Source organism: Dermochelys coriacea, chromosome 5 (assembly GCF_009764565.3).
Source record: "Dermochelys coriacea isolate rDerCor1 chromosome 5, rDerCor1.pri.v4, whole genome shotgun sequence".
NCBI lineage: Eukaryota > Metazoa > Chordata > Testudines > Dermochelyidae > Dermochelys > Dermochelys coriacea.
The window spans coordinates 34,415,280-34,442,579 of record NC_050072.1 but is presented as its reverse complement, the minus strand read 5'-3'; the positions used below and the strand labels follow the sequence as shown (position 1 = coordinate 34,442,579).

At 36.3% G+C, this 27,300-nt stretch overlaps 1 protein-coding gene across 2 annotated transcripts in view; it reads right to left on the bottom strand.

Moving 5' to 3' along the window:
• NDUFS4 (NADH:ubiquinone oxidoreductase subunit S4) overlaps positions 1–27,300 on the bottom strand; it is a 62,223-nt gene that overhangs the window by 8,844 nt on the left and 26,079 nt on the right. The window contains exons 2-4 of one of the 2 annotated variants that reach the window (XM_038403188.2): positions 25,649–25,851; positions 22,912–22,990; positions 1,647–1,819 (exon numbers count right to left, since the gene is read on the bottom strand). In XM_038403188.2, the coding sequence (XP_038259116.1) occupies positions 1,647–1,819; positions 22,912–22,990; positions 25,649–25,662 (266 nt within the window). In that variant the 5' untranslated portion in view covers positions 25,663–25,851. The remainder of the gene's footprint in view (positions 1–1,646; positions 1,820–22,911; positions 22,991–25,648; positions 25,852–27,300) is intronic. The other variant, XM_038403186.2, reaches the window with a different exon arrangement.

Here is a 27,300-nt window from a genome sequence, read left to right as displayed (position 1 = left end):
TATACAGTAATCAGCCTAATCATACTTTATTACATTATTATTAGAGCCTGATGCCCCTAAAAACTGGTTTTAAGACTAATAAGATCAACAGGTAAAAAGCATGGAGTCTGAAGGGAAGATGGCAAATCATTAACAGATTACATTCATAGGCTTAAAATTTCAAAATCGTTTCATTAAAATATGCTGGTTAGTAATCACTCTCTCCTTCTACCAGCTAAGAGCTCACTTCTGAATTCAATATTTTTTCTGCTATAATGGGCATCAGGGAGCTGATGTAGGTGTTGGTCATATGAACTATTGTACAGGAAATGGAACATAGCAAACAGACCTGAGCACAGGGTTAATTTTCAAGTAGAAATACATGCATCCGACTAAGTGGGTATTCATCCACGAAAGCTTATGCTCCAATATGTCTGTCTATAAGGTGCCACAGGACTCTTTGCACATTTTAAAACAGACTATTTTTAAAATTATGCATATATTTTGTGATTGAATTTAGAATATTAAAGAGCTAAAGCAATAAACAATCTATACTATTTCAACTAAGGTTTGTTTGTTTTTTTGGGACAAAGGCAATTAAGGGTTTGGTTTCAGTCGCTTTGGTACTAAGCTCTAATGTAATATAAAATAATTGCTAGGGGAAACGAATATGGACCGCGCTCTTTCCAATGTTTCAAAAAATAATTCTGGAATGGGTGAGATATTGAAACAAGTTTTTGCTGACAATGTGTAGTGCTAACTTTTCAGAATATGTCTGTAACAAATGATATTTCAGCGGCAATTTACAATGATGTTAGGAGAAGTATGCAAAATTCTCATAATTTATGAAATTTGATACCACTAATTAAAGTGCCTTTGAAATGCTATAAAAATTCTGCAGGATCAAAATGGGGATAAGACTGTTTAGCAAATGATACTGTACAGTTATCACTGCTGAAATTTTTATTTCATTTCATCAAGTCAACAAACCATCTTAAAGCATACCAAACCCAGCAATATACCATAATTTTAAAAAGTGGGTAAAGTGATGTAAATACTTAAGAAATATTTTTAAAGACTGTTCATGAACTAGATACATTTATTTGAAGTTTTGGCTAATTGAAATGGACCATTCAGAGAGATTTAGGACTAAATGTAATTAATGACTCAACTATAGTGAGGCTGCAACTCGCTACTATATTGCATATGCAAGCATAATCCTTGATTTTTGGGGTCATACACTTAAATTAGGTGGAGAAGGAAACTGAAGATTTTTTTTCCAGCCTCTTCTAGCCTGGAGCAATGCAATCTAAATTTGTTTCTAAACCTATTTATGTTAAACAGAGAAAACAGCACGTTTACTATTATGTTTAAAATTTCATCATGATCATCTTTCAGAGTAGCAGCAGTGTTAGTCTGTATTTGCAAAAAGAGAAGGAGTACTTGTGGCACCTTAGAGACTAACAAATTTATTTGAGCATAAGCTTTCGTGAGCTACAGCTCACTTCATCGGATGCATTCAGTGGAAAATCATGATCATCATGACCCATCAACCATTTATAATAATTACTGTTAAATACACATGGATTTACATATACAAAGGGCATTTCAAAGTAAAATCTGTGCAGATATGAGAGGAAAAATGATTTCAAAAAAATCAGACTCACGTAGATGCCCAGCCCATTAAAGGATTTTCCCAGCGCTCTCTGGTATCAAATTCTAGCTTCCATTTCTTCGTGTTGTTGACACCGGCCTGCATGGCATTACGTGCTGGGACAAAAATCTGAACTTTTCTGGTTTTTATGTGCTCCTCTGGAACGCCAGTTAAAGGAGTGATATCCTACAGAATGAAGAAAAAAATGCATCTTGTTTAAAACTACTCTATGAAAGAAACTAATATAAGTATCAATGCTCACTACTCCCACACATTTTTTTTCTTTATTTTAGAAGTAGTGTTCCTTTAACCTTTTATAATAAAAAAACCCAAGAAGGTATACCCTGTAAAGTCATCTTTCCTCAAATAGCAGGGTCTGTTTGATGAGTTTCTGATATTATGACTCATTTCACTTAAAGATATTCTGTCTGACATTTTTGATTGGGACATTTCTCATTAAGCCTCATGCAATGTTTGTTGTATTGATGTTCTGAGACGATATTTTTTGTTTATAAGGGGAAAAAGTCTGCAGGAACCTTATAATCTAAAAAGCAAAACTGTTTACAAGTTTTAGTGGAAGAGGTTAGTAGCTAATTAAGCTATTGTCTTGTAAGCAAATTTAACTGTACTCAACAGTAAAGCACTAGATAAAGATAAAGACCATGAAGACACACACAGTTTTAATAGGTAACAAAAAAATAGACAAAAAAAATAATAATCCAGGAATCTATTCATGAGAGAGACACCGGTGAGAGTAATTTTTCTGGATATTAATGAAATTAACACTTAAAAAAAAACTAAACAGCAATTAAATATAACTAGCACGTCAATTCATCCTAGCACAGTGACACCTGCTGAACAGAGTAAAGTGGATCATCAAATTCTTCATCCAAAGCTGCTGAAAGAAGCCAGCTAACAACTCATGACTTCAGATACTTTTAAGTTTAATGCCAATGGGAGCTTCTTGGACTCTTTCTCCTTGTCTCTCTCCAGGAACAATGCTCATCTGGTGAAGGTCCAGAAATGTGCAGCTGAACTTAGGGCATATTGAACTAATCTTGCCAGTGGTGACAGGACTTGAATTGAGGAGGCAAACAAGTCATTTTGGGTTTAAGTCTTCAGCTACCAACTTCATAGGATTTTGTTCTGTGGCAAACTTAAAAGCTTTTGATGTTGTCACCAGATCATCCCTAGAAATGAGGAATTTCATTTTTTGTTTCACTTCACAAAATAAACTTGAAAACATAAGTCTGTCAGAACTAAATCAGGGAGTGAGAGTGAAATCTTTATCCTGCATTTATAACTAAAACAGAAAGAAAGAAAAAGACAGGAAGTTTCCAACTTGTAAAATTTGAGCTCAGACTATACCTAAAGCAAACTGTCAAAATATTTTAACAACTTAATCATAAGGGTTTTCCTTAAGCCCAAGCAATGTTTATTTTGAATACCAGTCTAGCCATGATATGAAAAAACAACCACTAACAATTACTTAAATGTTGCAACATGTACACCGAACATACTCTAACAGACCGGCATTTCTAATTCTGCGAATTGGCAACAAATTTTGTGCTTAACCTACACAATACTTTTTCATCTGTAGTAAACATTAGGTGTGGCTTTACTGTTACACCTTGTCTGTTTATAGAAATGAAGTAGTAACCCATACTTATATATATAAAACATGTTACATACATATATATGCAATATGTTTTTTATGCACACACACACACAAATATACATGGGGCAAGTATGTGTGGGTGACAGAGAAACTGAACACTAGTTGACTAAGTAATATTGATCCTACTGTGTGCAAAGATAGTTACAAAAATTGTACAGTAAAAAGCACTTTTAATTTCATTAAATATTTCCATTTTCACAAGTGTGATTTATTTTGACATTCACAAATTAGGTGTAACTAATTTTTTAATCTACAGTGATTCAGAAAGATGTCTGGATTTGAATGGTTGAACAGTTCTTGTATCTACCATATCTATGGCTTATCAAGTTTTCAAGTGCTTTTGGATCCTTCAGGATAAAAAGGTGTTATATTAAATGAGATTACAATAAATTTAAGGATACTTTTTAAATTCTCTCTTTTGGTGGAGGTACACTCCCCCCCAGAGCACTAAACTACACACCAAAAAGAACACAGAAGTATTGCATATAATCTAATGATTTTAATACTGGTGCAGGTTGAATATGATTTTTAAATTGCACTATGCTGCCCTCAGAACACAATGATTATTGTATTTGTAAATTTCTTTAATAAATGTCCAGTCTAGTTTATCTGAAAGAAAAAAAAATTAAAAAAAAAGTCACAGTTTTGGGGCACTTGATTGGCTTCAAATAATAAAATTAACTTTACTAGCAGCATGCCATTCACCCTATGAAGATCTTTTCAAAGTGCAAACAAAAACTGCCTGTTTTAAGGCATTAAAATAGCTATATGATGTTGCTAGCTCTCAATACTTTTGATTCATTATAGCTAAAGTTTCCATGCCTTCTGGGAATCTAGCAATTGTTTATTGATATCTTCCCCAGTTTAAAATTGGCAATTGAACAGACAATTGTTAGGACAATGAGTTTCTGGATTTTGAAGCCCAAGTCATCTTGACATAGAATCACTGTTTTTGCTTGCAGTAGACATGTAAGGTACTGTAGCATAGCTGAGCTGTTGCCAAAGATATGGAATAAAAAGGCTTGGCATCTATCACATACTTGACACCTAAAGAGCACAGAAGCTCTAAAATTCCTATTCCCTGTAGGCGCACTCTTAGTCTAGACTAACTGATTTCTCACACTTTTAAAATGCATTACAACACTCTATTGTGATCATTTCATCCACACAGTTCCAGCTAGTGACAGAAGAACCTGTCCTTTAAGAGACATTTCAATGGGCTAAAGCTCCCGCTCCAAGATTCCATTAAAACAATAGAATACTTGAAAAGAACTATGCTGCACTAAGTTGAACTTTCTCTGTGTCTTCAGTGCTTTGTTCTGAGTTCAAGTTCTCATTGAAATTACCTGTGAACAAACTCTCCAAAACAAAGATGTTTTTGACAGCTATTTTCAATTTGCTCCCAATCTTTTTAATATTGTGCTTCAAACAAATTTTTTCTTTTGTATTAGTATACTAGTGTTAGGGTTTTTTAAACAAGAAAATGATAAAGGTATCAAGTATTAAAAGTAGAAAAAATTGAGATATTTGAGATTAAATGCTTAAAATTAAGTAGGCTGGCAAAACTGGATCAGATTTTAGTTGATGTTAATTATATTACCATACAAAAAATAAATTAGGACATTGTACTGCACGATGAATATACAATATTTTCTTTATTTTTTTTAAATAAGAAAATAACTTTAAAAAAGGTTTATCATTTTGATAGCATGTTGCAACCGATCATAAAACTTTGGTAATGTCTATTTTTAACCCGCCCTTAAAAAAGCCTTAATGTCTATCAAATCAAAGACATTTCTTTTTAATTGATGCTATTTAGAAAGATTTGTAGTACTGAAAATCCAGGCTGTTGAACACTTGTATCATTTCCTAATGATGAGCTACAGAATCCAAAGAGGAAAAAACTGGTTCATATACTTGAGGTCAATGAAAGCAGAATTCAACATGAAGGTAACCAACTTCATTTGAGGGGGCTGCTAAAGTACCCCACTATTATAGCAAACTCCAAAGGTAACCTCAGTCTGGAAAAAAAGAAACTAATAAGGCAAGGGAGGGGAGCAAAACAAAATTTTTTTACATATTAATATTTATGAAAGTTAGCATTTTTGCTTATATGAATCAGGTGTGCACAAGTTTCATCTCTCCACAATGAAAACTCATACACACATGAAAAAATTGTGTGAAATGCTGCTATCAAATATCTACTGTTTAACTTTTCCCCCTTTTTTTAAATAAAGGAAGCAGGGAACAAGCAATGGGAAGTTGATGTCAAAATGCAGACAAACCTCCCAGTAAGCTTCCAGCAGCCACCCAGGATTTAGAGTCTTGCTAGCTGCTCTCTTTTCAATACCAGAATTTCACACATTTCAATGACCATTATGACTTCAAAGAATCAAATTTTCCATCATTGTCCGTCATCTGCCGGTTGATTTGTATAAAGGAGTTCTTCTGCATGCACTGCAAACAAAAGACTCCTTACTTTCGTGGCTATATATCAAGTTTAAAAGTTCTGTTTGTGACAGTTGTCTGTGGTAAATTAGGGTAATACTGAAGGAGTGCAGCTGCTCTGCAGGACCCTCCTTTTTGGCATCATTTCACTTAAATAAAAACTGAATAATTAGCTTCTGCCTGTATTAAACCACAGAAATGCCACTGGCCTTAGTAATTACTTCCGGTTTCCCCACCTACTTAACCTCCACAGTTTACACTTATTATAAAACAGGAATAAATAGACATTTTCTGCACTTTACAAGAATTTAAGAGAGTTTGTTCTTCTCCCAACCCCCATATGTTTTGACAGGTCAGTAATAAATATCAAGTTTTGCTATAAAAATCATAGTTTCCATTGCAATACATTTTCTAACTAAGTCAAAGCACAAAACAAGGCCATTGGGCAATCTTAATCCCATGTATTATTTAGCTGCTGTAAATAAAAGTTTTTAATTCACTGTGCTTAAATTGTTTGGGCTGTAATAAAGGTGAGAAGAACATGTACATTTCTGCAATTCATTATGTCCTTTTGAAACAAATGTAAGAAAATAAATCAATGTGAAGCACAAGTAGAAAGATGGAGTAGAATGGAGGTGAATATGGGCAGAAAACATTTATCTAATAGATATAGACATAAGGCGGGGATGAGCATATTTGCCCTTCGGAAATTCCATATTTCACACACAGAATTCTCTTTAAGGCACAGAGAATATTTTTGCATTACTACAATAATTCTGTGGACAACATGTGTAACCCATAGTGTGCTCCTCCATCTAAATATTCACAGCAGGATGACTTCACTATTATTTTTTAAAGGAAAAATACAATATAATAGCAGAAAAATTAAAGTCTATACCTTCACTAGTCTCTTATTTCATGTTTACATTAAACTTTTTTTTTGCTGAAAGTGAAAAATATTCAAGTAAAGAAAGAAGGGGGATGAATCTACAAAAGACATACTCTGGAGAGCATGTCTGTGAGAGATGGGGGAGTTGTCAATTGGGCTCTAATCTGTTTTTGATGGAAGTAACTCTTGCAATATCTTTTATTTCACTAAGAGCATGTCTACACTGAAATTAGACACCTGTGGCTGGCACATGCCAGCAGACTCGGGCTCATAGACCTTGAGCTAAGGGGCTGTTTAATTGCGGTGCTAACATTCGGTTTCTGTCTGCAGTCTGTGCTCTGGGACCATCCCACCTTGCAGGGTTGTACTGCCTGGGATCCAATCCGAGGCATGTCTACACTGCAATTAAACAGCCCCTCAGCCTGAGCCCTGCAAGCCCAAGTCAGCTGGCATGGGAAAGCCATAGGTTTTTAATTGCAGTGTAGATGTACCCTAACAGAGCATATGCAAAAGAAGCAGTCATCATCCAGAAGCTGTCTCTGAGCAGAGAGTTATCTGGTCTGAATGAAGCTTGCAAACACCCACTCCTTTTGAGCAGCCTTTCCCCCTCCTGTTTCAATGCATATGCCAATCTAACAGTAACTCTGTTTTCTGTCCCACCAGAAAAAAAAGCCTGGCCTGCAAAACTGGCCTCCAAAACTAACATGCATTTGCCTGGACCATTTGGTCAATATCACTTGTGATTGTTTTGTCCTGAGAGAAAGCAATAAAATGGCAAACAGTGGCATGTTTGATTACCATTCTAAAAACATTCCACTAATCCATTAACATATTTGACTGCAGATCCACATTACTTCCATACATTAATTCTCATCTCAAGTGGGAAACATGAAGGGAAGGAGAAGGGTGTAAAATGATGTCCCCTCAAAATTCATGCTTTAATCTGAACACAGGAAACTATAAGCTAATGTATATACTGCACTATATTCATACAAAAATGTACATATTAAAGGCTGGTCTTCTGTGACAAAGTCACAAAAAAGATATTTACATAAGTCTTTTTTAAAGATTTGTTTAAAGACAGTACTAAAAATAAAAAATAAATAGAAATGTTTTGTTTCCCTCAGTGTCCTGATAAACCTCATAGTGAAGTATTGAAGTATATGCAACAAAACAGCATCAGAGAAGGCAAGCACTAAAAACTGTAACAGGTTCAGTCTGTTGCTGGATAGAATATTTGTGTCTTAGAAATTAAAAATAAAGTATCTGGAAAAATAAGTAGCAAGTTCCACATACTTCCACTTGAGGTATATAGAGATCTCATGCTCAAATATATTTTTGCCAGGAACCACAAAGAGGCAAGAATAAAGCAAAGAAAATGAAATCTTTATTTTGAAATAAAACCATTTTTAATTTCTATAATTCTGCTTTCCAGATTTGTTAAAACTGGCCTAGTAAGTTTGGTGAAATTAAAAAGAAAAAGTGCATCAGCCTGATTTGACTAATTCCTGGAAGAAATTATGAATGTTTCTACTTGAGTGGAAAGAAGAGAATCACTGTGAAACTGTATGGAAAAAACAGAAAACTAGGCCTGTATTCTATGAGAGAGAGAGCGAGAGAGAGTGTCCAAACTTGCTCCCACTGAAGTCAATTGGAGTTTTGCCATTGGAACTTCAGTATGAGTAGAATTTATTCTCTAGTTTAGAATAACGCAACAGCTTGTTTAATGGTGGTGGTGAGGAAATCACAGCAGAATACCTTACAACACATCTTGTAAACTATATTATTTTCAAAGCATAATATTAAGAATAGACAGAATATTCTTTCTAGAAGTGTCGTCTATAGAAGATGTATTTATTCTGCCAAAAGACACACCAAAATGTTTGTTACTGGTTGTATAATACAAATGTAGTGTTATGCATTTTTCTGCACTATAAAATTTTTAGATTGTACTCATACACTGTGCAGTATTTATAGATAAAAACAAACGTATCACAATGAAATAGACAAGTTTCTGGATTATGATTTCCAAATAAACGGAAATGATATTGTTTAACATTACTTGCACTTAGACAAAGAAAGATAATAGTTACATAGTTGAAGTGATTTGACACTGCTTTCTAGCTTCCTATCCATTTGCAATTGTTGGCAGTATGCCACTGCTATCTTGCTACCACCAGTATTTGTAACTACAGACATTATTTCTCGGTATCAAAACTGAAAGGTACAGGATGGAAGAGAGCTTAAATTTACTTAATTGCCATCAATACTTCCTGTAGCACCTAGTTATATCTCGTTGATTTGCCTTCTAAGCAATGACCCAGCCCAATCTGTTTACTCCATGAGATTAAGCATAAGTACAGCAAAAATAATCAAAAGACCAGGAAGGAGCAGTCATACACATCATTGCTCTGTTTCCCTTGCCTGACTCATCAACACTACAGATTAACAAAATTATAATAATTGAGACAGAGTTTTAGACAAAATATTCATTTTGCATTTCTGATTGTTTGTGCTGCACTTCTAATAGATCTCATGCACTAAACAGATTGGGTTGGGCTAGCACTTAGATAGGAAAGCAAAAAGGTACAAATAGGTGCTACAGGAAGTGATTATGGCAACTCAGTAAGTGACAGTCTTCCCTAAGTGACAGTACTAACCAGTAACCCACCATAACAGTAGCAGACACTAACTTAAAATGCCATTTTTCAGATGAGATGCAAAACTGAGGTCTTGACCATTTATTTCCATTAAAGGTCCAACAGCACTTTGTGTAATAACGTTGACGACTCATGTAATGGCCACTGGAAGTTACAGGAGTTATACACACACACACACACACACTTTTTTTTTAAAAAATAAACAAAAGGACATATTGTCTCCCTCTCATGAGACTAGATTAGTAGTCAGACAAAACTCCTGAAAAACAAATTACTAAGATCTCATGCCTATATCAATGTATCAAGTCATTACTTCATAGGAAATAAATCAGAAGGAAGACAAATTGAGCAGGTTTTGCTTTACTTTGTTCCTCTTTGGACAATACTGAGCCCTACGGCATTTCCTTTTCCGCATAAGTTCCCAGGAATCCACCAGTGAGTTATAAATTGGTCCAAATATGGACTAGATGACCTTAAATGGTCTTTTCTAAATACCGATAATAAGAAATCATATTGAACCATGTTGAAGAAGTTCCATTTTAGATATATTAAACCTATAAAAATCAGAGAATTTTAATGCTAATTTATGTCAGATGATCTAGTGTGGAGTATGGTCAAAGGATTATATTTACACAATAAAGAAATACTTTTAAATCTAGTGGCCTCAAAAATCACCACCTCTTTGATTCATGCAATTGGGGAACAACTCATAACTAGGTGTTCAGCCATAACTCAAAGGTTTAGAATTTAATTCAATAAGCTATCCAGGTCCTTGCACAAGTATTATTTAAACAAAAAGCATTCAATTGAGGGAGTGCACAGGAGCTAGAGCGAACAAAAGTGAAAATGGATATTTTTAACTTTAAAGACCAATATTGTCAACAGCAGCAAATACTACTGTTTCATTTCAATTAAGTACAATTCCCAGACCTTACTCCCATGTAAACCAAGACTCTTTTTATTGGCACATGTGCTCTTCATTCTTTGAATCTCTCACAATAAAGAAAACAATTCCTACAGCTGTAGTAAGTCCCTGCTATAATGTGTAAAACGGTCTTAAAATCTGGAAGAGAACAGTGAATGGAAGTAAATCCTAAATCAAATTTTACAAATTGCAGTAGTGTTGAATGGGGTATTTTGTACCTCTGTTTAAGAGGTATTGTAAAATTTTAGGAATTATAAGAACCCTAGAATGTTAAAAGTTGTCCCCAACTGTAATGGGAGATGTAGTTCTTCCATGCAATAATATGCATAGCTTTTAAACATTGACAGCTAGTTCCTAGTAGTGTGCACAATTTCCATATACAGCTGGTAATGAAGTAAAAAACCCCTGACAGTTAACCCTAGTTAAAAGGGTACACAACAGAGAACTGTTAGAAAGTGTTAGCATACTGCAGTTCTATACATCAGGGATGTTGCAGCTATTAACAGTTTAAAATTTCACTGTATTTTGTTAATTAGTGCAGAGGACTTTTAAGCGTTTAACATGTTTTAGAAGGTTCTATTCTCTGACTGTGTTGTGTTAGTTATTTCTCCGTACAAATAAAGAAACAAAGATTCAATGTTTAACCATCACTGATGAAAGCTATAGTTGAATACTATCTGGCAAAATAAAACAAAAAACTGATTGTATGTACAGTATGATTGTTTAATTTAGATAAAGAAACTGCAAAATGTTTCCAATTTACTAAAAACCTGTGCACTAATATAGAGTATTGATTATTCCTTGTTTGCCTTATGGTCAAGCTAAGGTCTAGTTAGAATTGTGCTTTTCAGAGTTTATCCTTCTCAAGTTGCTTATAGCCATAAATCCTGTTTCCATGCAATTTCTGTGATGCAACAGAGAAAAATCTAGGTCTAAGAATCTAGGGTATTGAAGTTTGACATGTCATATATAATATCTTTGCCTTTAATTTTCTATTACTATGTAAAGAAAAATGGAATATACAATTGGTGTAAAACATATTCTTCTGTTTTCATAAACAGAAAAGTTTGGTTTGGGGAAAAGACAGATGGTTATGGTAAAAATACATTTCTGTTTTAGTATTGCAATATTCAGCTACTAGCTTATCAGAAAAACAGAATTAATGGATTTGAAGGTGAACTTGAGTCAGACACAGACATGGTTGCATTAACAACTTTTTGGTCATTTACAAGTGAAATACTTTAAATGTTACAATGTATACAAGTAATGTAAAGTGAAGATTCCCTACATCTATAGATAATCTAAATAAGTTTTTGCTGAAAGGATTTATTACCTCTAGACTGCTACATTTTAAAATATTTCAAATGATATACAAAACTATTCTACACTGCAGAAATCATTTACATATGCATAAGCTTTTATTCAAATAAGTGTGTATTTATTAAACTGTTTGCAAAGAAAAGTGAACTGTATAGTTCCTCATATACATGAACGGTAATATCATACATTTCTTTACAGGAGATACCTGCAAGTTTTTAGTAGCAAATTTTAATCCCCTTTAAGAGACACAGAAATCACATTCAACATGTTTTGTCAGCCCTTAGTGGAGATCACTTGTAGCATAGCCTCTCACTTGTTTACCCAACTATCACAGAAAAGGGAAACAATGAAGCTTCAGTGAAGATTGTTTTCTCATGAAAAAGATAATGACACTGGGCCACATATTCTGTTCTACCTTATGGAGTGGAAAAAAAAAAAAAAAAAGAGGTATTAACCATACAAAAGGGGAGGAGCAATTTCTGTTAAGCACGTTCTTACCAAGACAGGCACTGCGTAAACCACACAGAGAGATCTTGTGAGCTGAAAAACTGATATTCTCTGCCACACCCATCCAGCCTATTATAAACAGGTTGCTTCTTTTGTGGGAAACCAGCCCTGAGAGGGTGGTTCAAAACTAACTAAAAGATGCCAAACATACAAGTGCAACTATAGCCATTCTGCCATTGACCTGAGAGGTGGAGATAGGTGGCAGAACTAGTGCAGAAGCAGAGCCATCATATAGAGAGACAGGGACATGAATAGATTTACATAGGTTTTAGGCCCTTAAACCTTTGTTCCTGAGGGGTAAATCATGCTCCTCCCATCAAAGCCCAACAGAATGATTCAAAGAAAACATTATGCATGGAAATAGTTTCTTGTTCCTTATGCAAGATTTTCCTGTATTGGATGCAGTTTGGCCTGGAGTTCTTCTTTTGCCCCACATACCTCATATTTAGACACAAATATTGAATGGAAATGATGCTTTCCCTAATTTACTCTTAAGTAACAGCAACATGGACACAGCCTTTCCTTAAAAGCAATTCTGAAAAGGGATTGGCTAGTCACGTTGGTATTTGGAGTTGTGAAAATAGCCAATTATTCTTTAAAAGCAAAACTGAGTCATGAGTGTTAATTTTTGAGACTTTAAGACTTGTAAATAATTTAGCCAGCCATATAATTATAATATAGTCAAATTACTGTTTGCATATTTGTTTATAAAACCAAAACAAGTATTTTCAAGATGAAAACTCTTAACTATAAAATGTTGCCATATTTAGTACAAGTCTTTTAAAAAGCTGTACTAAATTGCCACCATCACAGGTTCTAGAAGACCAGTATTCTTTGATGTAAAATGAAATACTACTACACAGTGAACAAAAACAAAAACCTCCTGTCTCCCCCTCAAAGAGACATATCCTTTGACCCAGTGCTTCAGACTAAAGCCTTGAAATTTTTGCACAAGAATGCTGCATGAGGAAAGTCCAGACAAAACAGACACTTGAGATGTTAGAAGGTTGTATAACCCCAATCTCAGACACTCCTCGTTCCAATAACCTAGCAGAGATAGTGCTACCATGCGCCACAAGAAAATTCCTCTACCTTCTTCTCAAAAACATGCCCATGAGAATGTAACTCACCAGCATAACTACATTTGTTTCTAAATAACTTATTCAGAATCAATTTATAGGAGCCAGAGGCTAATTTAAAAATTCTGCAAATTTAGCATTATAAATATTTTCCATAATGAAAGAAAATTATCCTAATCCTAGAAGCACCAATATACTCATGTAACAATTGTTTTTCCTTTTCAATGCTTGTTCACACCAATTTTTTCTTCTTTACAAAAGAGGATGATTCAGTAATTTCTTTACTTGCACAGTCAGATCTACAGAAAGCTTCTCTACTCTGCTGGTGAATAACTTGTTTCCTGCAGACATTCTTCAGAAAGCTCTATCTATATCACTATCAGCCAGCCGAGTTTGCTAACACAACTACATGATTAATCAAACAGTAATTACTTACAAAAGCAAGTTGCAGCAAGCACTAGAGGCTGAACTGATAGGTTATTCTAATTAAAGAGGGATTTAATTGCCAGGCAGTGAAATGCAATGAACTAAAAAACAAACAAACAATATACTAGATAATCTGTAAATATAAATGTGTGCTGTATTTAAGATATATTTCTAGCAGCAACTGTACCAAAGAACCAAACCATATTTTAATATAAATTACAATTTTAGCAATAAACATTTGTTCTGGTGATCAAGTGTGTCACCAGTGTAAATTTACAACAGATTGATATTTTCTGAAGAGGGAAAAAAAATCTCAAACATGGAAAGATTATATTTAAATAATGTTAATGGCATGACAAAGTTATCAAATTCAGGCTCTCTCTCTTTAATACTACATGGCAAAAATTGTCAGCCTTTAACTGAGTAAGCAATTGTGCTTGTATGCTCTGTTAACAACTTTTGCTTAAGAGCACAAGAACTACTGGACACCAAAATGTCACCATAAACAATTACCGTACCCAATTGTATGGGCTTTAGGTTAACCATGCAAGTGCATATTCACTATAATTACCACTTCCACTTTTTGCATATGCATTTTTATTTGCAAGTATCTTATTTGCATTTTTTCCTTCATTTCCTAAATTGAAAATGTATTCGAGGGATACATCTAATTTCAAAATAATTTGGGGGAGGGGGATTGTTCAATTTTGCAATACATTTTGCATTACAGGTTTTACAAAGTTAAAGTGACAGCCACCAGAACAAGAGGCAACAGAATGCAAATAAAAACACTATCCTAAGAACAACAATGGAGAACAATAGAACACTGACTGTACTAAACTTTTTTTTAAAATATAATCAACGTCTTTAGATTCTCTAATCCACTAGCAAATAATTATTAATTTAGGCTCACTCCAGAGCCCAGTATCTGGCTCAAATAGTCTGGTCAGCTACTAATTAGATGCAGTGGGGATGGGAGGAGATCCTCCCACAAACAGAGCCAATCAATCTAGTAGGACAGGGGTTCTCAACCTTTTTCTTTCTGAGGCACCCCCAACATGCTATAACAACTCCACGGCCCAGCTGTGCCATAACAACTGTTTTTTTGTATATAAAAGCCAGGGCTGGCGTTAGGGGGTAGCAAAATTTTACATCCCTAGCTAGAATGGGTAGTATACATCTCCAGCTTTGCCTCCTCTTCCACAGGAAAACTGTACCAATTCGGCTAGCACAAAAGAAATAGATTGGCTTTGTTCTTCGGGCACAACCTTCCTCTCTGAGACACACAGGAGATCAGTTCTGATAGCCTGCACTTACATACGATAAACATGATGAACTTGTACTGACATCAGTGGGAGTTCTGTGCATAAGGTGAGCAGAATATCAAAATGCGAGTCATCCTCCAGATTTAGTGAAAAGTTTTGTCTTCATCGAGATAGAATTTAGAACTCTAAGACTGTATGTGTGTAAATATAAAAAGTCATGAAAAATGACTGCCCAAAGCCAGACTCTCAGGTTTTCACTGTTTGTACTTTGCGGGAAGGAAAAGGAAGAAGTGGAAATCAGCACTTCTACTGATCTGACAAAAAGGCAAAGGATTGGTTTCCCAATTTTCTGGCTTTTGCCTATTTTATGTAGCACATTTACACTTTTTGCATTTGTTACCTCAAATTTTCATCTCTAATTAGTTTATATAATCAGGTCTGAAATGCTGCTCATGTGATAGAGGCATGCAACCTACACCACAGGTGTGAGGAAAAGGGAAGAAAACTTATGATGCTGACATGGTTATTGGGAGAGCTAGCCTAGAGAGAGAAATATATACACACACTAGTACCTAGTTTGTTTACAAAATTAAACTAGAGAGTTATACAGATTATGTGATCCCAGCATTGTGTGCACACATTCATCTGAGGGACACTTAGGACTAACATTAGAAAGGGATTGGAGAAGGGAAGAGTTAAGAAGAGGAAAAACTCTCTGCACCCAGTAAGGGGGAAGGTAGACTGAAAATGCATTTTGGTGAGTGGAGTTTCTTTCCTTTCTTCTCTCTGGAACCCTCATTTTACTGGACACAAAAGAATCAGATGTCAGCAAACTGGCTGGAGAAAAGAGAGACCAGCACTCAGTTATTAGCAAGTTTTTCCCTGTAAAGCTTTAAGGAAAAGATCTCATAACAAGAAACCAAATGCAGGCAACAGCAAGGCTTCTTCTGCATGCACAGTATTGCTTACACTATGAAAGCACAAACTACTTAATTAAGGCAGCAATTCCCTTACTCTCACTGTTGGAAATAGCACAGGGTTACACAATAATTAACTATATATATATATATATATATATATATATATATATATATATTTTAAAATCCTGCCTGTGGATGTGAATCCATTCTAAATTATTATTTATATTATTGTAGCACCAAGTGGCCCTTGTCGTGATCCAAGGCTCTATTGTGCTAGGTGCTGTACAAATACAAAATAACACAGACGGTAATATTTCTGGGGCAGGGACTAAAGTACAAGACAAGAGACAACAGATGATGCAATACAGACAGATGAAGAGTACAAGGAAATAATGAGATAATACCAGTCACTATGATGGCCAATGGTCTCAGCATACCAGTGACCTAATGGTTGTCATTTTTTGTAGGTATCACAACATAAGAGAATTTAAAGGAAGGATTTAAAGGTGAATAATGATGTAGTTTTGCAGGATTAGAGGCAGTATAGGAGAAAGCACAAAGGACTAAAAGATTACCTTAAATTTTTGTATCCAGATACTGTAAAATGCACAATGTTAGCAGTAGTTTCAACTGCTACCCAAGCAATCTACGTTAAAAGCATTCTGAAAAACATACAGCATGTCCACTGTATCCCTATTGTAAAATGCAGTACTATTGCTCAGAGAATTTCCAGTTAAGTAAGATTTCCTCTTCTTGAAAGTACAGTAAGTCTATATTTAATAAAGCTGCAATTTGCCAAATGTTTCTCCTTTCAATTCACAAAAATAGCTTCTAAGACAAACTCCAGAAATGATATCACACCGATTTGCCTCTAACTTTGCAGTATACTCATGCTTTGTTTTCAAGGAGAAGTCATACCACCATACATTTTTTAGTTTTGTTGGATCTGCTGAAAAATGATCCAAACTTTTAAGGGTGTGCTAAAACTCTAATTGCTATATCCTTTATATTACAGCACTGTAGACAATAGGAGACATTTGAAAAAGTCTAACTTTTCAAGATCATTTTCCACATATGGGTACCTATTTCTATTTTGTGCTGCAGTGTCACGCTTGTTTAATATACGCCATACTATGTCTTTTTCAATCAAACCCAAATTAGTTTCACTCCTTTCCAAGCCTAGGCAAGACAGAGAGATGAATGAAGGTAAACTGGTTACAAGATGACAAGGCTAAATGATGCTTGTTGGTAGGGCAAGTTTCTAGAGAAGTGGACTGGGATGGTTTCTACAATTGGTTACTGAAAGCATATTCATGCCTTTTGCCAAAATGGCTCTCATTCTAGGAATCCTATTGATCCATCATTAATCCTGGATTCTCAGATAGTAAAAATCACTACAGGCCATCACTACCACCTACGGATGGCCAACAGGTTGCTATTATGACTCCCCTTTGATGTAGTCTTCCATCTGTTACTTCAAGGCTAGACTGTTGTAATTTGCTGTACACTTGAAGACCTCTTAAAAGTTGCAGCAGGTAAGGTATGCAACTGACTACTTCCTGATTGGAGCGAGTGCTTACATTTTTGCACTAGCTTCCCATACATACACTTACATGTACAATTACTTCAAATAACAGTTCTCTGAAATCCTGTCTACAGTAGGAAACTGACCCATTGTTGACAGTTTTCAGTAACAAGTTCTCCTAACTGATTCAAGAAAACAGCTTAACTGATAATACAGACAGGGCAAAGCCATTTCAGCATAGTTGCTGAAATATCAATAGCATGGCCACATACAGGATTTTGTCACTACAAGCAACACTGCAAGTAGCTCGTCATGCTTGTAACACACCTCATTGTCTATGTACAAAAAAGAAAAGAAATGCAAAAAGCGTTCACAGCACAATTGCAATTGCACTTGTAAGCAAGGCTTTGCACTGCTCTATCCCACAGCAGGTCACTGTGCTCCATCACAGTGCTAATATAAACAGAAAGCATTTGTATTGAACACGTAGCTTGTGCTTGTGTAGCACCTGTGGTCCACCTAGCAGAGAGACTCTTGCCATGTCTCCTGTATTTTTACTTCTTGTTTTGTGCTACTGTAACTTATGTACAGTTATACGAGTTCTCTTTAAAGTTATAAAGCATGCAATATGATGGATTATCTTTTTTAAAAATATTTTATGCAATACTGATGTCAACCAGTCTTATCCATTGAAAAAAGCTTTATGAAAATTTTGGTACAGCACCTCTTCAACTGTGGACAGCTACTTCCACAGAACTGTGCTTTGCTGGAAACTATGCAATAGGTACTCACTGTACAATGGTAGTATGCCAAATGCAAGGCCTGCTTGGGGCAGACACACTAAACAGGCTTACAACAGTATAAATGAAAGGAGTACAGCCACCAGCAGCAGCACAGAAGTAAGGATGGCAATACTGAGACACCCTACAATAACTTTGCAACAACCCAACATCCTCCTTTTGGGCCATGACCCCTATAATTAATTACCTTTTTCCTACTAGACATTGTCATATATGCAACTGATCTACTGAGAAAGATGTGTCAGATGTAGGGAATGTGGTTGTGACAACACAGTTCTTATTTTTTTTAATGGTTTGCATGCTTGTAAGTTGCAATAGTGGAATTTTTTAGTTTATGCAATACTAATCATACTTTCTGCAATGATGCTCAAACTATGTTGTACCATCTACATTTGTAGTTACATTGTTTTAAGCATCGCTTGCGGGAGATCCATTGCTAAAAGACCTTGTCAGTAACAGCCCAGGGTCTCAGAACCTTCTCACGCTGCCATTTATCCTAGCAGTTCAGAACAGATGGAATGCCCTTGCTGTAAGCTTATTGGGTAAAACGCCAGGCCTTTGGAATTCAACCTTGCTGGTGATCCAACAGAGCCCGAGTTTGACAAGAGATTCAGGATATGATACAACACTCATGATTTTGTTTAGCTTTGTTCATTTTTTGTTTTATTTTGGCTTTGGCTATTCATTGAAGATACCTTAACATCTGGACTACACAGGAAATGAAAATGATAACCATGAGAGGGGTATTAGAGCATCACTTCTTGATGGTTATAGTGGATCACAAACTAAATGTGTCAAAACGTAATACTGGTTTCAGAGTAGCAGCCGTGTTAGTCTGTATTCGCAAAAAGAAAAGGACTACTTGTGGCACCTTAGAGACTAACAAATTTATTTGAGCATAAGCTTTTCTGAGCTACAGCTCACTTCATCAGATGCATCACTCACGAAAGCTTATGCTCAAATAAATTTGTTAGTCTCTAAGGTGCCACAACTACTCCTTTTCTTAAAACATAATACTGTTGCAAAAAAAAAAAAAAAAAAGTGATCATCATTCCAAAATGCATTAGCAGGAGAGTTGTAATCAAGATATGCGACACAATTCCTCCACTCTACTCAGCACTGATAAGACCTCAACTGGAGTACTGTATCCAGTTCTGGGAACCACACTTTGGGATGTGGACAAATTGGAGAAAGAGCAACAAAAGTGATTAAAGTACTAGAAAACATGACCTATAAGTAGGGCCCTATCAAATTCATGGCCATGAAAAAAAAAAGTCACGGATCGTGAAATCTGGTCTTTTGTGTACTTTTACCCTATACTACACAGATTTCACAGAGGAGACCAGTATTTCTCAAACTGGGGGTCCCGATCCTAAAGGGGGTCGCAGGGAGTCGCAAAGTTATTGTAGGAAGGTCATGGTATTGCCAACCTTATTTCAGCACTGCCTTCAGAGTTGGGTGGTTGGAGTGGCAGCTGCTGGCTAAATGCCCAGCTCTGAAGGCAGCGCCATGCCAGCAGCAGTGCAGAAGTAATAGTATGGAATTTCCATCCTGCCATCCTTAGTTCTGCACTGCTGCTGGTGGCAGCACTACCTTCAGAGCTGGGCTCCTAGCCACCAGCCACTGCTCTCTGGCTGCCCAGCTATGAAGGAAGCACAGCCACCAGCAGTAGTGCAGAAGTAAGGATGGCAATACGGAGACACCCTACAATAACTTTGTAACAACCCAACACCCTCCTTTTGGGCCATGACCCCTATAATTAATTACCTTTTTCCTACTAGACATTGTCATATATGCAACTGATCTACTGAGAAAGATGTGTCAGATGTAGGGAATGTGGTTGTGACAACGCGGTTCTTATTTTTTTAATGGTTTGCATGCAGAGCGCATGGGACTCGGTTTCCCTATGTGCTGCTTGTTTAACAAGGTGGTGGGAGAAGGAGTTTGTTGTTGCAGAGAACCAGCGATGACCTTGCCTAGCAGTTGGGACCCTGGACAACAGCCTGGAGATTGGGTACTCTAGTGACTGGTCACTAGGAGGCCCACCCCAACTTGGAAGTCAGCTGGTTCAGGTCAGTGGGAGGACAATGGGCTGAAGAGAGAGGGCCCTGTGACCTGACCAGATGGTTCCAGCCAATAGGGGAACAAAGGATGGAAGAGAGAAGGCCCAGGTGGCCTGTTTATCTGGGACCGAAGACAAAAGGACACAGGAGGGACTGTTGTGGAGGTAATATTGGATGGTTAGCTAGAAGGAGGGGGCTTCTGGATTGGGGAGAGAGAGCAACCAGAGCCTACCAGGATGGAAGGAAGACTTATCTGAACTGTGTTGAGGGTTGCTAGGACCAAGGGCCCTGAGAACTTCCTGTGCTGTGTTCAATAAATCCTTGTTTTACGCTGACTGAGAGTCACTGCAGCCTAGAAATTGGGGTTGCATTATTCCCTCTGGGTTGGAGGTCTTGGGGGTCCAAGTCCAAGCGAGTGGACTTCCTGAGGGGTCCCACGGCAAGAGACAGGCGTGCTGAAGGTTCAGAGAGGTGTGGTTCCAGGAGGCACTGAAGCATGAGGCTTAACCCTGGAGAGAGAGAGAACCCCTGAGAAGGACTGTCACACTGAAGGGGGTTCCTCCCAGGGACCGTACAGAGCCGAGAGAGAGCATGAGTCCTGTGAGTCTACGACAATGGTTATGATAAAATTAGAGGTGGGGTGGGGGTGGGGAAGGGTTCAACTCATATTGCACAGTATGGTTTAATGAGCTCCGATAAGAAGATGTCTACACATGCAGCAAATACGAAACTTTTCCAGGGGAGGAAAAAGTATCAATTTCTGGAATGTAATTTAACTATATAATTATGCACAGATATAGTGTGGTTTCGTTATGTTTAACGCTAGTTTTTGAAAAAATGAACAGAAAATTTATTAAAGTCTCTGAAAAGTGTTTTGCTGCTAAATAAGGGATTTAATCCAAATTTATAACCGAGTTAATGTATAATTTAATAAAAAATGAATTTATATCAACCACCAAAATCAAGTTATTTACATAGCAATCTAATCTACATCTAATTCACTTAAAAGCTGTCCTCATTTATAAACATTAACAGGCCTTTAACAGTTCTTTTTATTCAGGTGTGTGTTTTTCTGAAATGGTTTCTACATTGACTCCATTACAAACAAATTAATTATTGACCATATTCAAGTCTACAGACACAGTTGAAAAGATTCAGAGTATTACAAAAATTATTCTCAAGCCCTGTATTAGCACAGAAGAAAAAAATTCCAGTAAGATCCATAAATAAATTGCAAATAAACAACATATTTGGTCAGACGTATTACCACAGTACTGAGAAGAACTGGACAAAATGAATATTTAACCATCTTATTTACTATTTAAAAGGGCTGCCAGATTAATATTTTATTTACAGAATTAATCAGGGATTGCATTGTCAAATTTTAAAGTATTGTACATAATACCAAAAAATCCACAAAAATGTACAAATTGAACTTGTTCCCTTTAGATTAGGGAACAGTGCGACAATAATTATATGAAATGCATTCATAAAATAATTATTAAATCTAGGAAAAACTTGAACATGAGTATTTAGGCAGCATCCAGTGACTTTTTATCCATATACTGAAAACTGAACTATTGTATTTAAGTTTATATACATAAAATGGCGCATGCTGCACCACAAGTTACACATTTGTCCAACTGAATAACCACATCTGCCAAAATAGAGAAAAAAAATCTTAACACTAAAGTTTATGAACTAGAACTATGTTTATTGTTTTTGAAAATGAGATTCAGATAAAATGATTAAGGGTACTGTACTGTACTTACAAAGAATCTGAGCAGTTACCTGTTGACATAGACAAGGAAAGCATGACCCATATTTATATTATGGAAACTATGGGAAATAAAGTTTTAAAAAGATATTAAACTATTTGAATTAATTTTAACAAGTCAGTTCGAAAGCTTTAGATGTCTCAATACTGAAGTTATTATTACACATTTTCAATTTAGATGATAAAAAAATTCAAGTATTTCTTTTTATTCCCAAGAAATTAAGATGCTTTTTTGTATGCCTGAAGGTAAATACAATATGAACTATCTATTATGGGATTTAAAAAAAAAATTAAGATTCAAAAGTGGTAAGAAAGCCAATGAAAAACAAGCTTTTGCTATGACACATTCCCACCAGAAGTCCTGGAAGACTTACAAAACGTATGCTTACAATATAAAATAGTATAAGTATCAGGTTGCATCTAAAGTAACGGACCACACATTGCAAAATTTATAAAAAGAGAAGGCTGCCAAAATTCTAATCTGCTACTGATTAGGAGAAGAATGCTATGCATTTGTTCCTAGTTGTAATCTAACTCTCATGCATATTCAAAAGCCAAGTATAGATACAAAGTAACACTAACTTTTCATGGTTCTTTAGACTTTATTTCTTCATCACTGTAGAACCCAGTAAAGTTCATTTTAGGAAGCAGTGGCAAATTATGTGCGATTTCACTAAAAAGGCAAATATATGGCTTTCAAAAATAGCACTTTCATTACAAAAATAGAATTCTTACTGCTCGACCACAAAATAATCAATACCAAGGTAGTTTCATAATTTTATATTGTTTAATATTTGTAACCATGAATTTCTTTCACATACAGATTTCCTTATGGCTCAATAATATTACCATTTTAAAATGTATGAGAGATTTTTGCTTTGTAGTTTACATTTATACAGCTTTCCTATAAGAGCATGGAACACCATACTGAATGCCTATTGTGCAGAAATAACCCTGAAGGCAGTATCATAGCAGTGTGCTGTAGAAAACCCTTACCAATTTTTCATCAACTGTGATGAGTTGCGTGTCTTGAGCTTGGTCCTGTGCCAGCCACCATGTGGAAGTGCTCAGTGACCTGCAGTGCAAGATGTGAAGTTAAAAAATGATTCATGCAATGAGAAAATAGAGGCAGACAAATCTTACATAAACAAGTTACTTTATCAATATCCATCTTCTAAAAAAAAAAAAATGGAAGAGGAAGAGATGAGGGCACAAAAATCCTTTTTCTCCCCAATTAGTTCTGTCTGCTGAGTTTTTGGCAGACTCCCACTTAGCAGTTCACAACAGGCTGCACTTTATGTCAGCCTACAGGCTCTCTGTCACAGAGAGACTGCCAGTGGCAAGGACTGTACTGCTCTATATGAACATACAGTAGTTGGTTTGTCACGAACAGGAAAAAAAAACCAAAAAAAACCCCCACAAAGCTGATGCAAGTATTCAGGAACTCTGATTCCTAAATGATGGCATCAGAGGAAAACAATCTTAATTCTATCCCAATGGCGTAAGCTACAGTTGTACCATTTAATAACAGGATATTAAAACAAACTCACTCCTCTTAACTGATCATTCAGATACAAATTCTGTCTTTATGACTAGGTACAACTCATTTTGATTCATTTCTACCTCAATTGTTGATCTGTTTAGTAACTTCCATACATTTTGTTAATCTTTTAGCATAATTAGTAAAACCCATAACATTAAGTATGGGCAGAACTATGAAGCCAATCCTTCTCCCAGTTAATTCAGTGATGGTTTTGCCATTAATTTTCATGAAGTCACTGGGAGAAGAATTGGGCCCTACAAAAGCAGTTGGTCCCTTGGCAAAGCAGAACAGCAAGTGAAAGAGCAGTTTTCTCTAACTCATAGTGTGCTTCATGTTTAATTCAGGTTGCTTTAAACAAATGATGCATTAAAGTGCAAGAATATATAAAAACAAAAAAAGAGTGGACCAGGCTACCGTAGTTTTTGACTGTCCTTCAGAGGTTATATAATTCAGAAAGCTAGACGTACTTCATAATACAAATGAAATTTATGAGATTTGTGTTTATGAGGTGCCATGCTGACCTGCTGGTGATTTATTGCCATATCTTTTAACACTACATTACACAATTTTTGAAAACCAACCATATGATACGAATACTTTCTGAAATCCAACTTTTTCGGGAACAGAATGACAGTATGTTCAGAATTTTTTTTTAAATACTATCTAAGCCAAAAATAGAAGCCAATAACTAAGTACATTTGTTTAGTAGGCTACAATACGAAATACAGTTTAAGACCTATGAGTTTGCATACAAGCATTCAAGAACAAATTTGAAAAGCATGTTTTATAATGATGTACTGTGCTTTGAAGGTAGAGAGTCCAAATGGCTGTTATAAATTCATCTATTCCCAAAATTTAGTAATAAACCAACTTTACTGCATTTTGCATCATCAGCTAAATTAATTTCCCCATTTTAGAGAAAACAGTCCAATGGACATTTAAAGTGACTGAAAAAGTTATTTTAACAATGTGACAAAGTTCTAGTTATTACTGCTTGGAAGAGTTTAAGATCACTAAGCACAGGTCAAGCCACAACTATTTGATGCAAAGTTATAATTGGAATTAGTAGGATCCAACTCCATTTGCCCAGGAAAAAACAACAACATTCCAAGAGGTTATGTTACTATTATTTCAAGTTCAATGCAATTCTACTTCAGTTGTGTATTCCCATTGGTCTATGTTATTTAATGTGCATTAATGCAGCTCATATTAACTATATTAAATTTGATTTGCCAAAAAAGCAGTTTGCCATCAATTACAAAACAAATTCTCTTTTATTATTTTTACTTTTTCATGATAATGCAGCCTTCTTAAGTATAAAAATTCTTGCATCATCCCACTTGACCACATGAACTCATCATTCTTGCTTGAGCTGACAGATTTCCTCTGTGGCGGCATCGGAATAATAGAGACCAATTGTTCTGGGTGACTTCAGCATAAATGCAGATGATGAACCTTCTTAATTAGCTTAAGATCTCTTGGCTATCATGACAGCTGTGCGTGTCTCAGGTAGCTTCTGGCTCAATTCTAGCAGGTGGCTGAACTCTGGATCTTGTTTTTGGGACTTACATTGGAAGTGGTGGGTGAGAGAAAGGGGATATGCCCTTGCAGACTGATCATTATCCACCTCTGTTTTGTTGGTTGAAGCACTCACTTCTGTCAAGCTTCCTTGATAGTCTGACCTTGCAGGCTTACTGGACTGCCTTTCATAATGTGCCTGTACAGTGCCTAGCCAAATGATGTTCTGATCTATCACTAGGGCTCCTAGATACTACTGCAGTACAAATATATTATAATCCATTGGGTTTCAGAGGGCTCAAAGGAAATTGGCAGGCTAGTAAAAGCAATGGCTCACTGGGACTTTTTAATGATATATCATCCTTTACTCATGAACACAACCTTCTCTGGTTCCATCTTACACAATAGTTTTTTTGTTTTGTTTTTTCAGATGAAGCAGAAGGAAATATGGGTGGAGCATTGGTAGGAGAAGTCTTGTTCCAAATAGGAATAATTGAAACTAAAAAGAGCTTATATGGATATCTTCACCTTCACTATAACACCGGCTAAGTATCAATCAGCAGAACAGTACAGGAGGGTGAACCCCCAAGGTTAAATCAGAGCTGTTTAAATCCAGAAAGTTAGGGAATTTTCAAGCTATTTTAACAATAAGATCATATGAATCAGACTGACCTGTTTGTCTGCATGGTAGGAAAGGTACGCCTGGAAGAAGGTGGGAAGTATCAGTACACAGCCTGGTTTCAACTATTGCTGCTTCTTAAGGTTATTGGAATGTTCAGAATATGACATGCAAGTCAGATCCAGGTCTCTCCTGGCTGGTGAAGGACAGTGGGGAGATGATAAAACCATAAGTGGAACAGATTTTTTATGACTCCCTGCAAAAGAGCAAGATATCAGCTCTGCTTAAAAGGCTATCTGACCCTTGCTCAAGAAACCATTTCGATGCTGACAATAGATCAATTTCACTCCGTCTTGAAACTGCCATACCAGGGGAAGACTAAAATAGTTTAGCAATGCAACTACAGCATTGTCTGTGGTCCTCCAATCTCTGATCCCACACAGCTGGGTCTTCATGTGTGGTATAGTACACAGAAGACCATAGTTTTTTTGTTTGACGATCATCTTACGGTGATGAAGATCATACATCCATGGCAAATTTTGAGATGTATCAGCCAGTTTTTAATATCAACTGGCCATGAAGTGCAGATGATACACCTGTGGACACTGCAGATGTAGATTAGTTACTGAAGTTTCTCAGTTCTGTTCCTTCTGAAAGATACTAGGAGAAGTCTGTGATGGATTCCCCGTGGGAACTGGGGTACCACTGAGCCCTCTGACCCACCAGCCTGGACTCCTTAGACTGTACTGCTGTGACAAGCTGCAGACCTGCTCCCGGTCTTACACTTCCACCAGCATACACATAGGTAGGGACACACCCAGCTACAGTTATATGCAGGCTTTCTGACTAGCCACTGCACAACCCAACGAACAGTAGAAAGGCTAAAGCCATGGTAACTCTAAGCTCCCCAGGAACGCACCCCCTCAGGAGTATAAACCCAAAATTATACTGTCTTGCGCTGCACCAAGGAACTGTATGGTGTAAGCTCATAGAGTCCCCACCCCCCAATCTGGAGAGGAATATACAACAGCTTCTCTGAGCTAAGATTCCCAAGCACTTCACTCCAACTCACTGGTTTAGATAAAGCAAAAACAAGTTTATTAACTACAAAAGATAGATTTTAATTGATTATAAGTGATAGCAAACAGATCAAAGCCGATTACCTAGTAAAAACACACAAACTAAGTCTAAGATACTAGAAAGATAGGATATGAATTAGCAAATTCTCACCCTGGCTGATGATACAAGCAGGCTGCAGATTCTTAAGTGACAAACTGCACTTGCTTTACAACTTGGAATCCCCAGGTCTTTCATACACAGGCTAGAAATCCCTTTAGCCTGGGTCCAGCACTTCCCTCAGTTCAGTCTTTGGTCCTCAAGTGTTTCCAGGAGTCTTCTTGTGTGGGGAGTGATATTTCTCCTTGCCTTACATAGCTTTAGCATATGGCGGGAACACTGTTTCAAAACTTGGTTCCCAGACCGGTTTGTGGAAAAATATTGACATCCCAAGATGGAGTCCAGAGACATGTAGTCTGATCACATGACCTTGCATATCTTGCTGAGTTATAGCAGCCATTACTTACATGCTATCTAGAACATTCACAGGAATATTAAGTTCTTCCAGGGTCCATTGTCTGTCTTCTTCACTATTGTACCAGAAAGGCTAGTTGTGGGTGTCACCCAGAGTAAGCATGATTGAAATGCA